At 35.1% G+C, this 14,623-nt stretch overlaps 1 protein-coding gene across 6 annotated transcripts in view; it reads right to left on the reverse strand.

The window, feature by feature from the left end:
* Positions 1–91: 91 nt before the first annotated feature.
* The window catches only part of Siz (Brefeldin-resistant Arf-GEF family protein schizo), a 135,702-nt gene continuing 121,170 nt past the window's right edge, over positions 92–14,623 (reverse strand). For 5 of the 6 annotated variants that reach the window (XM_076375760.1, XM_076375765.1, XM_076375761.1 and 2 more), the window contains 7 exons: positions 8,641–8,985; positions 7,644–8,187; positions 6,454–6,813; positions 5,773–6,146; positions 4,712–5,367; positions 4,248–4,589; positions 92–3,925 (listed from right to left, as the gene is read on the reverse strand). In XM_076375760.1, the coding sequence (XP_076231875.1) occupies positions 3,654–3,925; positions 4,248–4,589; positions 4,712–5,367; positions 5,773–6,146; positions 6,454–6,813; positions 7,644–8,187; positions 8,641–8,985 (2,893 nt within the window). In that variant the 3' untranslated portion in view covers positions 92–3,653. The remainder of the gene's footprint in view (positions 3,926–4,247; positions 4,590–4,711; positions 5,368–5,772; positions 6,147–6,453; positions 6,814–7,643; positions 8,188–8,640; positions 8,986–14,623) is intronic. The other variant, XM_076375764.1, reaches the window with a different exon arrangement.

Raw genomic sequence — 14,623 nt, forward strand, 5'->3', positions numbered from 1 at the left:
CTGTTTTTACGTATGTTAAGTATTTTATTATTTACGTGGTTGTTGCTACGCTTGCTCTTTGTATTTAAAACAATGAGGCTGGTTAAATTCATACCTTTCAGACTCATAGTTCTTTATTAACACAATGTGCATACAGCGTTTGTTAGATTAACAAAGGAGACGATACTTTCGTATGGGGGAGCAACTGTTATCCTTTAATTAATAACGTAGTTATTTTACTTTCTCATCAAATAATAAACTGCGTTAAGTCTCGGAAGATCGCGTCAAATTGAATCGAATCTAGTCACCGTAGATTCGTGATAATTCGGGTAATTACATTTGACACAACATATTGCTTCGATGTCGTACGTAACTACTACTTATCTGATCCGTGATTTTCAAATTATACATCAAAATGCACATAACACTATTTCTACGGTTCAATCAGTTACAAATTTTACGTTACTCCGATTTTCCTTATTAACATCAAAGCAAAATTGTATCTTCCCTTTAATTTTCAACTGAAATCTTAACCATACATGATTTCGTATACACAAAATAAGAGTAAATCTAATTGCATAAATTATATTCATTACATACATGATAATCATTCGGGAAACATTGATGTACATTATACGCTGTTATTAAGCTAGAAAGCTCATCTCGCTTGTCCTTGCCCAAGAGTTAGAAATTGGTGGAAATTATCACTTTTCTTATTATAACTACATTTTTAATGATGGTAAGGACGAATACACAAGATTACTTATGAAGAACAATTTCACTTCTGTAAGTGTCCCTGGTAAATACGGCGACTTAGAGGTGGTCTTCCTAATCAGTCTTTTCTTTTTCGTTCGTAAGATTATCACAGAATTTCTGTTAAGTGATTTGTTGTTTCTTGGGAATTCGAACTAGCAAATTGACGCGATCCTAGTTTCACAGAGACATTTCAATTATCGATCGATTTTTCTCACATTCTTATTATATCCACACTCTTACTAACTAGGTCAAGATTCTTTTGACAAGTTTTAAGTTTTCATGGAATTGTTTCTCTCACGATTAGAGCGTACCGCAGAACTCTCCTGATGAGAAAGACTAGAATTAATAACGCTGAATACTACGGACTATTGGGAATAGATGGGAGTCTATATACATTCATCATGAACACTTTCCAATCTCTCAATGCTTTCTTTCGTTTCCTTAATCCTTCAGCTGCGAAGGACAGACATATGTCTTTGCAAAATTTTTACAAGCACTTTAAGAATTTGAATTACTGTCTCAATTTTATAATAATTAGAACTAGAATAATGTATATTTAATACATTATCACGTTCCGTTCTTTTATTTAAAGAATGTTAGACGATTATTTTGGACAGGATGATCTATATTATAGCAGCTGAAAAGTTGGTATAGAAGATAATAAAATGTAAGAACTCTTAGCTGCGTTAATCAGTTCTATTAGTTTCACTCTAAAAATGCGAACAACTACTTCTTTTTGAAATCCTTTGCGCAAAAAGATAAACTAATATTCCAAAAACGTATGCAGCTGAAGGTTTAGCATACAGGCCAATTAAATATAAAAGCTTTTAAAAATTCAGCTTTTATACCAACTGTTAATCACATACAGTGCAGTATAAAGGTAAAGGGTCAGATCACTCTAATTGCAAGAATATTAAAGAATTAAGAAAATAAATTTAGAATTTTATATAAACACTACTCATGCTTCTCACAAAATGTAAGGAAACTCCCATAGTCCGAAATGAATTGTAATTCACAGTGTATTAAACTCCACTGATTAGTCGCTTCAAATCAAAATTAATGATTACTTGGTATTATGAGCATTAATATATATGTACATAATATCCAGTTTTCCATGTAACTCTGCAGCCCTCAAATGTCCTACTATGTAATCCATGAACTTACAAATAAGTTTCTCGTCTCTAGATGATAAGTTGTGGCAGTATATAAGGCATACAAGTTGTCTTCTTCTCTTCGAAAGCCTCCAAGGCTTGTATTGATCCTTATGACATCACTAAAATGATGTTAAAGTCGTCTACGTACTATGAGACGAGAAACAAACCAATTTTGATGAAACTTCTTTTAATACGCTGCTTTGGAAAAAATCATTCAAGTTTGAACACACAAGCAGAATCTACAATTTGCAGTGAGTCATGAATTAGATTATAACAATGGAAAACGCTGCTTTTTCTTTCCGTAAATGTTAATCATTACGCCACTGCTACGTTCAAACTTCATTGCTGTGATATTAAAAACTTGTTAAACATCAACATGCACCTAACATTGAGAGGGATTGCTTATTGCGTTTTCTTAGACTATGTTTTGTTACAGAATCATTATAATCATACAGTTATCGTTACATATACATACGTATATATATCTATCTATTATGTACAATCATTTAAGTATAACTACGTCGACAATACTTGCAAAACACATTATCAGAGCACTTTCCACGAACCGTCTTTTTCTATTTCTTTTTGATGAATAAACATCTCATTTTTAAAACCGGTTCATGAGGCCTATTATGTTGAACGGAAAGTTTATCTACATACAAGCGGATCATCCAAGTTCTCCGCATTAGAAATTATAAATACCATAAGAAAGAACGTATCGATTTAATTTTTTGGATGAATAAATACTATACACGTGTCAGTACGGATTTACTTCGTGTCCGATCTCACCAAACTTTATTCCTCCATTCAAACGACAGTGATTGGATCCTGCCCAATCCAATAAATTTACATCATGCGTGATCAGTTACCTCCTTTTAACTTCCTCCTTGTTTTACTACGTTGCGTCGTTTCCAGATGCACACTTCTTCTTTTCATCAGTTTTAAGTGGGTAACTTATTCTGTTTCTTGAAGCTTCAAGGTGCATTGGCTTCGAGTCAAGTGTGCTTGCGCACACTGCCTCAAAGTTTGAGGAAAAGCGACAAAGTATACGTGTTCTAGTTGACAAGGTAACTGCACGACATTTTACTTAAATTATGCACATAGTTAGAGCACTGTGCACTATTCTATACTTGTACCTAATATGGTACTATGTATGCATAATTACATATGGTGGAGAGTAACAACTTCATCCACCTGAAGAGTCTACAATCATTTGGCAAACTAAATTATGTCATGTATAAAAGTTGTTTGAAAAGACTATGATTATTGTGTCATGTTTTTTCTCTCTATTATACAGTTTTTGCAAATAATATTACATAACATTATTGAAGTGCCATATAAACTTGTTAATCATAGCCAAACGGTGCCTGTTCGACTTTGAAAAGATAACGGTTTTCACCACAGGTAATCAATTTATGTTGAAGCTTAACTATGATGAATCAGGAAGCGAACGAGCAAATATTTTTAAACAAATTTCACAATTGTAGAAATACTTTCAGGTAGATTAAACTAGTACTCTATCCTATCTGCTAAGTATATGGAAACTACCAATTTTTTTAGATAAGATTTCCTCGCGAATTTCGAGTAGTGTTTTTTATGTCTACTATATTATTTATAGAAGGTGTACGCTAACGTACGTGCAAAATTGTCTAAAATTGAAATGTCGTGCTGTTTGAATGCCTTTAGAACACGTTACGTAATCAAGAAGCGTACTAGAAGAAAATCGAATATACAGAAAGATCCCTTAGGTACCACAGGAAGTGGTTATACTTCCGTGGTGCGACTGTAAGGTCCGGATTCCTCCGACTGTGATAGTTTTCGTTCCCGTTTGGCAAACAGACCCCCTAAAAAAGATGGCTGCTGAGCCAGTCCCTTAGCACCACCAGGGATCGTAGACCCTGGATGTATAGGATGAACTTGTCCAGGATGTTTAATGCCTTGGCTCATTGAGCTGGCAGATGTAGATTGAAAAGAAATCGACATACCACTATCTAGCGAACCCACGCTTCCACGGCGCTGCGGTTTCTCGCCGGCGACTGTGAACAGATCAAACAAAAGTTTTTTTGTTAAGCCAGGATAGAAAAGTAGGAAGATGTAACTGATAACATTTCGTGCTAGGAAACTGATTTAATTCTAAAATTGTTGAGTGACTTCAGAACTTAAATATTTGAACTTTGAAAATTCTTTGATTTTGCTTGCTACGTTTCACCTCAATTAATAAGTACTATAATTCATATTTCTAGTTCAAATCTATCAATGAATAAATTTTGGGTATCTTGAAAATTTCTTGATATATAGTTTATACTGCGAGGAAACATTTGGTCATTCGTTGCGAGAGTTTCAAAGAACTTAACTTACATTGTTCATGTATGTCAAGCAGTGAATTGCTAAGTGCTGAGCGTTTTAACTGCGTGTCCATATCAGTTGTCTCTGATCTATCAGAGCAAGGGCCGGGACAAGGACATATTTCGACATCCGCCACGCCTGAGTCCCTATTCTCGGTGCCTCCCCTAGCGCTTCTACTACTTTTCTGTCGTTCCAGTTCCGTCTCAATCCGTAAAGTTTCCATCTCATCCATTTCACTGATGGATTCTCTAAGGTCCTCCACAAATTTGCACCTGTCGTGTTCATTTCTCGCGTTAAACGTGACCAATACTTTTCCATCCACACGTTGAGAGAGTCTAATTCCATACGGATAATCTGAAAGACGAAAAGACTAGATATAGACTGCTAAAAAAATAATTGTGGAATTTTAGATGTATTCTGTTATAAAAAGTAAATGCAGTAAATGCTAAAATAAATGCTAAGTAATGAAAACTTACGAGGAACTTCGAACAGTGTGACAACCATTCCGCAAAGTGGGAAGCTCTGCCTGAAGGTGTAGGTAACGCTGTTCTTCTTTTTGCTCAAAATTTTCGTCACAACAAGGAGGTCGTTGAAGAGGAATACCTCTCTTTGGTGCACACCAGGCCTTTCTTTCTTATGAATGTCAGGGATTTCATATAATCTACAGTAGCACACTAATCTTCTGTGTGGCAAGGCCATATTAGGTTTCTTTCCAACAATCGTAGCTTGGACCTTCATTACCTGAGACACATGGTCTGAACCAGGTTTGAATTCGTTTTCCTTCACTCTTTCATAAATGCCAACTAGTATATCTCTGTCTATATCTCCACAATCGTCAATGCCTCTAAGATTCTTTACGAAATCTTCCAATCTCATTCTACGTTCTGGTTTCAAGTTTGGCGTATGTAAATCGGTATTTAACATTATGATGGCAAAGGCTAGGACAAACACAGTGTCTGCAGACCTTAGCCTGGCTACCACATCGGGATTACATTGGCAATAACGCTGACTAAAGACTTCCATTAGTCGTTCTATCTTCTGAGCCTCTCCAGGCATTCTAAAATATGCTTGGAATTTTCTCAAGGCTACGTCTACTTGCATACCTGAGAGGTCTAACTCTTGGGAGAAGCATCTGAAAGATTATGTCGTTATTTTAGTACGATTCTTTGAAATAAATTTTATTTATTGTACGATTAATATGTTACTTGGAGAGTAACATGACTAATTTTTCTTTCCTTTGGATCTATATTTTCTTACAGTACTGTACAAAAAGTTAGCAAAGCAGAGGAAAGTAAGTAATGATCCTATCGAAACAATAGCACTCCGACAAAAATAGCGACAAGTGAAAACGATGTACTTTCTATGGCAAATAAAAGTGAACAACGGTACTAAATAGTCCATTTCCGCTACGTTGATCACTGATCACTAGTGATAAATAAATACATTAGCTTTCACCGAGTGTAACGCTACATCAGTTGGGTTTGTTACTTTCCTCTATCGAAGTAGAAGAAATATGAAACGGCAGTAAGTCACTCACTCAAGCACAGCCATGTTGAAGGTATTTTGCAGATTCCCAAGATATTCTCCAATCATCTGTTTGGACAGTCCTTTTCTGCTAATTAAGAATCTTGCAACGCCCTGGGGACTGTTCTCTAAGAATCCTCTTCTGATTAGATAACTGATTCCCCTCTCTGGCTTCTTGTTGAAGAGATTTAGGCCGACTCTGTATTGACGTTTTCTGACTGTCTCTGACACTTTGTAGCTGGTTTGAGGCATATTTTCTTGATGGTCCATCAGTGGCAACTGATAACCGGAACTTGCGTGCGAATGACTGAGATCTTTTACACTATTCATCATGTTGGTGGAATCAGCGGTGTGGTTTGCACATTCCTGGTGTTCTGGTGAACTTGACTAAAGGACAGACAATTATTCTAATTAATATGCATAATTTTACAATATTCCTCTTACTTTCATCAATTATTCCAAGTTTCTTAAGCTTCGAAACAGGCTATCATTACTATTGCTTCTTTGGTTGTACTCATCATTCTTTCTTGCAATTAGTGTCTATGATCTCCAACTTCTTTGTAACAAAATAATAGGAATTAAGCAAATGACTGTCAGCAGTCATCAGATACATCTATTTTCATTAATTTCTTAAGCACAATAGTCAATAGAAGGGCAAGAAAGAGTGGAACAAAGGCTAGAAGGGGGAACTTACGATTCCTTTGTGCTTCCAGACAGGTGATCCCCTTTGAGCGTCACCCTCGGAACTCTCACAATTAGTGGAATCGCTGCCAGAACTCTGCACAGAGCTAAGGCTGCCATTTTCGACGCTCTTGCTAAGGCCATTATGACGTGGCTCCATGGATCTGGAGGTGATGGAAGACGTTCTCTTTGGCACTTCCGGCGGGACCTTTTTCGCAGAGCCTCTGGATCTACCGCCGGAGCCCAGATGACTGGCATTGCTCCAATTCTGAGGCACAGACGTCTGAAGATTATGAGGGGTTGACGGTGATGTGCAAGGTGTCCTCAATAAATCTCGCGGAGGTGTCTCTTGCCTGATCCCACAAAGAGTTTCCTGAAAACAGTTACATAAATTTTGTTTATCATTACAGTACTAGGATAATTAGGACAGTTATTGCTTTAAGTTCTGAAACATACTTAGTGATGGAAATTATGGTTAAAGGGATTTTTAATTGAAAGGATACAAGAATTATACAGGGCGCTTCATAATATGTGGGACTCACTTCAGAAGCTCATTGTACGCCTAAAAATAATGAAAAAAGTTTATACAAACATATGTTCTATCTCTCTTCGTTTATGAGATGTAATGAATTTTGCAAACTTGCAGAATAATTTCTTGGAGCTTAAACCATAAACCTTAAAGTTGCTTGAATGAAGAAAAATTGTAAGCAGAGCAAACTCTGCCTGCCCTTTCTATTCGTAGACCGCAATATTTCGTAAACAAGAAATTGCACTATTTACAAATAGTGCTTGATGTTTTTCCTATGACTATTTAAGGATTCAGCAAACTTCGCAATACTCTATAAATCAGTTTAGTTCTTACTATCAGTAAATTATGTACAATAATAGAAAAACATAAAGTTTAAAAATCAAGTAAAACGAAGAAACACAATAATGTTATAATTAAGAGCTCATTATTTGTATGAACTTTTCAATTATCACAGTAACCCTCCTTAATATCCCTCACATTTCATTCCATAAATTAATTCTTCATTTCCAGGTACTATCTACAGAAAATCATTTATAATCATCTCAAGAAAACGGAAAGGACTATTATTTCCAATTCTAAATTTCCTTGAATTCCCCAATAATTGAATCATATCAACGTGAAATATAAATAACGCCAATAAAGATATTCAATATCACCAAAGAAAGTTTCAATACCTGTGGATTATAATAGTGAATGCTAGACCCACTCTCTTGGGAGCTGGATTCCCAGCATGGACTCGGAGGCAACTGTTGATGTCTGTTGCAAGGGCTAGGCGCCAGAGAGGGCGTGTGCCTGCCGCTCTGATGGATATTATGATTCGCGTGCTGATGGCCAACAACTTGAACCTCGCACCTGCCGCTTTGGCTTCTCGGTATGGGCGACTGAGAGTTCTCCACGTGCCTCCTTTCTCTCAGAGACATGCTTCTGATGGGCATCGGCCTGTTTGCTGTCTGCGGTTGTTGAATATAAATCTGACTATGGTAGACCATTCTCTCATGCTCGTTCATGTTCCCCGAACGATCCTGTGTTTCTTGCAGCTTTCTGCTCAGTCTCTTCTCTGCTTTGGCCATCGCAGTGATCGCTGCGAATTTCTTCAGCAAAGTATATCTACGGAACGCTCGTTGTATGGTCAACGCGGCATTCCTCGCCTTCACACCGCCGTACTTCCGTTCCAGCATTTCGATCTGCTTGTCCAAGAGGTCCTGTGACAGCTCGTACCTGTTTAAGAAGCAAAGAATGATGATACAATATGCTTTTTGCTATAGGATTCGGGGCAGATGTCTGTAGCTCGTGAAAGATTGGATGTTTCGTGTGAGTGGTGAGTGGAGTTAATTATAGTCACAGTTGTTAGTGGAGTATAGTGTTCGAACTATAAACAGTTGTTTGCAGTGTGAGGTATTGAAATGCAATTTCAGCAACGAAGACGTGCGCTCCATGCTTTCGACATAGTGAAGCTGAGCCGAGTGGCTTCAGATCCAATTTCAAGTTTAAAACAACGCAAAAGTCAACATATAACGTTGTTCCAAGAGCAACCAAACAGGATTGGAGATGAAGTCCAGAGTAATAAGCAAACTGACAGAGAAGCCGAAGTGAATTCAAACTTTAGGCCACTATTATCGAATCGGAATTCCGCATACAAAGAGACAGTCGATTAAACCAATGGAATCTTACGCAGTCTGCAGCCGGCATCTCTTCAGCACGTCTCCGTTACGTACGGGTCCTTTTTTAAGGTGATTCTGCTGATACCCTGTCTGAGGTTGACCACCGTAGCCCTGAACCATGGTGCCATAACTCTGCGGTTGATTGTATCCCGTGTGGGAGTACACTCGCACGTTCGACGACGAATTGTAGGGGCCGTGTCCGTAGTTTTGGTTTTGAACGTACGACTGGCCCGTGATGTACGACGTCATGAGGGACGTCTGACTGCCAGAAGAGTACACCCCGTGCATCCCAGTCCCATGGACCTGGCTGACGTTCGAGGTGTGCTGCGACGGCCTCTCCATCTTCGACGGGAAACTGTAACAAAAAACAGAAATTTGTTGTAGCAGTGAACAATGGAGTAGAACGTGCGAGTATCGACATGCGCTGTAGAAGGTAGAATATATATACAGGGTGTCCTAGAATTGGTGGCATAAGCAGAAAGGTAGTAATTCTACGTACAAAAATAAGTTGAAAATATAGAATAAAATATTTTGGCGTTGCATTTCGTTTTTGAGAAAATTGAATTTGAAGAGTATATAAGGTGGGGGGAACACTCGCGGTATGATCACTGATTTTCTCTATTGCAAGTTAGAAACATTCCCCTCTCCCTATTTATCCCTCAAATGCCTGAAACTGTACTTCGTCTAAAATTCAGTCAATTTTCTCGAAAATGGTATCAAATAAATTTATTTTATATTTCCGATCTATTTTTGCATAGAGAATCAGCACCTTCTCGCTTGTACCACTAGTTTTGAAATATCCTGCGTATAGGGTGTCGCAAATGGTTATTGAAATATATTTGATTTAACAGCAGCTGATTATTTTTAGTCTCATCTATTACATTATATCCCAGGTGTATAATATTGCATACTTTTGTACTCTACTATTTGTTGCTATTTTTTAGCGATGTAATATTCTATTTCAATTGCAGAACGATGTGAATATAATGAAGACTGCATATTATTATTAAGCAGTATAATCACTATAGTAGTCACGCTGGACTTCCTTGTTTATAGATACTTACATATATTCATATATTTACATTCTTTTATTTCATTTCTTTATATTTTTATCTATGCTTTATGAGTATTAATAATGGGAATCCAAAACCATTATCAACTGAATACATCAGTCACTCATGACTATCATGGCGGTGAATGTGTTAAAGTTTGCAGTATAATTTCGATGGAAAAATACATTCTCTATATAAATGAAAAATCTATATTGAATAAATATTTTGGATGTTTATAGTGTACTTTCGAATGCAATGAACAAATAAAAAATTAAATTAAGTTACCGCTAGATGAATATTCTGGATTTAGTGCTAACTTAGATCAGTCCCGCTGTTTCTTACAACCATCGTGAATGTTTAAAGCTTTCTAAACTTTGCGCTATAAAAGATATGTACAGTAAAATGTATTAAATCTTCTTTGTTATACTGCCCTTTTCCAACGTATGTATCACTTAAAGTATAACATCTTGTCACCTATTTAATGTAGTATATACATGTGTTAGCTTTAAGACATTAGTATTGCAAAACGAAAAGATACTGAACATTTTTTTATCAAGTATGTTCGACCTTAGAATATATATATCTAATGTACAACGTAACATGTTTTTTTTTCCTGAACAAAAAGTCTATTATTTTCAGTAAAGTCATATTGATTTTGATAAATCATTTAAAGGAATTATGTTGCAGGAGCATTGTCGTACGTTCACTGCACTCAATCCCTTCGAGGGAGACTACTTTCACGCTAATGATATTGCACGCGAAGAACGAGTTGATTGTAAAAAGCAACTAACGTTTAAGCTACTTCTATCGACTACCTTTCCCTTAGATTTCACGATGGCTATTAACTTCTTTGTCGAGGGAAGTCCCGATTTGGCAAAGAAAGTGTACTGCTTTCATAGCGCGAACGACTTGTAAATATAATTTACATTCACTTGATAACATTGCGATAAAAAACTAATTGTCTGTTCTAACGAATCTCAAAATCCATAACTAGAAAATATTCTCTTTATAATCTTATCTACCGTCAAGACTTAATTAACATTTTGCGGTCTATAAGATCGTTACTTGTAACAAGTCGCGTGCGTGATTATAGCGAGTAAAGATCGTAGTCAGATTTAATCCAAGAGGTATATTTTATCTGGACATTTAGTTTAATGTTACACCTACTAACTAAGTACTAAAGCAGCAGTTAAAACACTCATTGTGAGACTCATTCCACTTTTTCTATTTTTTACGTTTTGAAGAATAATTTTATGTTTGTAATATCAAATTTGTTTACTGTCTACTTTATAAAGTTAATTAATTTGGGCATACTTATTTCATCTTTTACGTATACAGGGAGACCTCGATTAATTAGCTTACCAATTGCCACTGATTTTATTATTTTCAGTAGATTAGGTAATTGATATTCTACTGTCTTCTTATTATTGTTACATCGAATAACACTAATTGTGAATAAAAAATACTGCGAATAACTGAAATCTAATTAATCGAAGTCCTGTTGTACCATGTAAAATTTATTTCAGTTTAATGTAGAATAAAATTAAACAAAAAAGTAAAAAAGCAGAAACATCGTCCCAAGTTACATATCCTTACAAAAACCCACAATTTCAATTCTAGTGACAAATAAAGACTTAAACAGAATAAAACATCAATTGTTTTTAAAACTGTTTAAGTCACAAGTAATGCTAAAATAGGATGAAAGATTCTTTAAGAGCGTCCACGTAAAGTTCACTATTAACATAAAGATTCATAAACGATTTAACCATTTATAGACTGTAGCAATACTTTAGATAATATTTTCATATAAGTGGAACTATAAAATCGTGGCTAGCTTTGCCAGCAGAATAACGAATAAGCTGCAACGGATTCAGAGGGAGCAATTGGTAAGGTAATTTCGAGCACTCATCTTGTTTTTCATTATATTTGAGAGCAGCGCCGCCGCTTTATTCAATATCCGGTCAGCACGTGATTGCCAAACGTGATTTCCGGAGATTTCACTTATCGAGGGGAGGTGGAGAAGGAGGAAGAGAAGATAGGCCTACGATTTCCACCGAAATGCGTTTGTAGAGCTATATGGTAGCAGTTTAACTGAAATAACTATTATTCAAATGTATCGTTTGAAAATAATTTTGTATTGCTCCATTGTTATTAATAATATTATTCTTATGCACAGTTGTTGCATAATATACGTACTTATTATTTGATTATTATGTATAAAGTTAGTTTGGTGCATTCTTTCACAAAATTTAATATTTATTCACGGAAAATTAAGAACAATTTTAATGTTTGAAATCATCTCCAAAAGTGTCCACATTTATCATTTTAGAAGTCTATATTTAAAATTGTAAAAGGGCGGGAAGGAATTTATATGTAAAATGGAAACATTGCTAGATTGTGTAGTTTAACAGTACCAAGTTAATTTGTAGGTGTATTTAATAAATTAATATTTATGCAAGTACAAAAAAATAAGTTACACCTTAAGACTGTCATTACACTAAATTTTTTGTAAGCGAGATAAATTTGTTTTCTAAAATTGCTTCATTTTCTGACATTTTTATGACTATAAAGAAAATCTACGTTTTATTGCAAGAGAAATATTTAATTTATATATTCCATTATTTGTAAATATTTTATTTTATGTAACTTCGTGTATTTCATTTCATTGCACCGTAGAAGTCATTGACACGCAAAATAGAAAAGCAAACGAACGGTTTCTTCTTCCGGAGCATTGCTCATTGCAAGTCGTTTAAATACCACCCACGAGTTTTATCAATAAGAATCGCCTTAAAGGTAGATGAAGGTCTACGCCGAACGATGAGAGATTTTAAAGTTGAGTGGTACAATTCTATAAGGATTTGATAAAAATATTGTGTAACGGGAATTTAAAGAAACTGTTATGTATTAGAGCATTCTGATATTCAAGATTGAATGAAAATATTTAATATGAAATATCAGGTGTGAAAATTTATGTCTTAGCTGATATAATAGTAGCTTTACAGTTACTTCGGTTATTCACAACTCTTATTTATTATTACACTCCATGTAGTTATAAAGTGATTGAATCGACAGTGGTATAAAAAATAAGTTATAGAAATTCTTCAATTAAAGTAAGTATTATGTGCCTTTCTCTTTGTTAAACTACTTTTTATAATACGGTTACAGTGATTTCGCTACGGTATTTTTGAGAAGAGAAACATACATGAAATAAAATTTCAAATATTATGGTGTGATAGAGAGTTTAAATAAAATAAAAATTGTTCAAATAAAAACTGTTCAAATAAAAATTGTTACAAATACAGATCGAAATGTTGATCAATAAAATACTTTTATTTTGATAACATGAAGTAGAAAGCATAATATTTTTTGTAAATATTAGCAGACATAATATTTTAACATTTTGCTTTAAACTGAACTAAAAATAAACTAAACGAAATAACATGTATCAAATTTGTGTAAAATAAGTAAATTAAAACAAAAATTTAACAAACTTTCAGGCTGTTGACGTACTATCACCGCCATAATTAGTAGTACACTTATTACTGACATTTTATACTCAGCTTTCCGTAAAAGTTTCACTGCTACTACCATATCTCTCACAAGTACTACCTTGTCAATCTGCTACAAGAACAAACCAATTCTATTAACCCTTAAGAACATAGTTTTAATTCAACAATTTTCGAACATTATTAAAATATAAATAAAAACCAATATAAAATATATATGAACCATAAACACACTTAGAAATATCTTAGAAATATATAATAATATATATTATAGTATATATATTACTTATAATAATATATAATATAATATAATATAATATAGTATAACATAAAAAACAATTTTCTTTTAAAAAAACTTTGGTAAGCTAATTTGAGAGATAAAACACGGGGGATAAATTAGACAAAGTGATTTCATAATAAAATAAACACCTTTGATTTTGTATCTAAATCAATTTGACAATGTATCCGTCTAATATTACTGGGTTGTAAGGGGTTAAGGTGAGATTTTCGTACACATCGTAAAATTAATACGAAAATAAAACTTATGCATTGCCACCCCGATTGCAAATTTGGAATAGACAAAGGTTGAATTGCAGCGAAAGTACAACTGTATGATTGATTAAGGATTGGTTATATTCTTCAGTATTAACATCATCTAACTTTGATGATCTTATTTAAAAAATTCTACTTTGTCACTTTAGTACTTATACAGTATATGTATATGTATATGTATATTTATGTAGAATTGAATTGTTTATATCTTCAAAGTTATCGACTAAGTACTTCTGGGTCTCTTTTTACACGGTGGATCTGTACCATGTACAAAAATCGTGTAAAGATACTACTAACAGCACATTAAAATCGAAATCGACAAGTTAAGGCCCTTCCCTTGCAAATCACGTTTTTGATCAAAGAATCAACATTTGGCGAACGCAATGGCCAGTACGAAATTATTACAGTGTAATAAAAACATGTCGAGAGAACAACCACAAACTGAATGCCTTAAACACACGAGTCACGCAGTAATACAAACACAGTAAATCACCCGGATACTCAAAAACATTGCTTGCGTTGAATGTTACACTTAGCTGCGGAATCCAACGCGTACAGAAAATCCCACCTTAATTTGGCACAGAGATATTAGGGGGCCCAGGATTTGAACACTCGCTTTAAGAGTGATCGAATTTCAAGGCACAAGTTGCGAAGAGAAAACTGTCCTTCGCGTCATGTGCAACCTTCGACAGCCGTAAAACAGCGCCAGTGTTTGTCCACCAGCTGCCAGCAATCACCGATTCGTAAAACCGTTTTCGCGGCTGTGAATCACGCGATGAGTCACCGAGTCGATCGAAATTCACCCCCGTGCAACCAGCACGGGGCTACGCACCCCGTGAGAAAGCCAGGAACGCAGACGACCATGTTGAGCCTCCTTTTCGCG

The sequence above is a fragment of the Calliopsis andreniformis genome, chromosome 3, assembly GCF_051401765.1.
Source record: "Calliopsis andreniformis isolate RMS-2024a chromosome 3, iyCalAndr_principal, whole genome shotgun sequence".
In the NCBI taxonomy this organism is placed as follows: Eukaryota; Metazoa; Arthropoda; class Insecta; order Hymenoptera; family Andrenidae; genus Calliopsis; species Calliopsis andreniformis.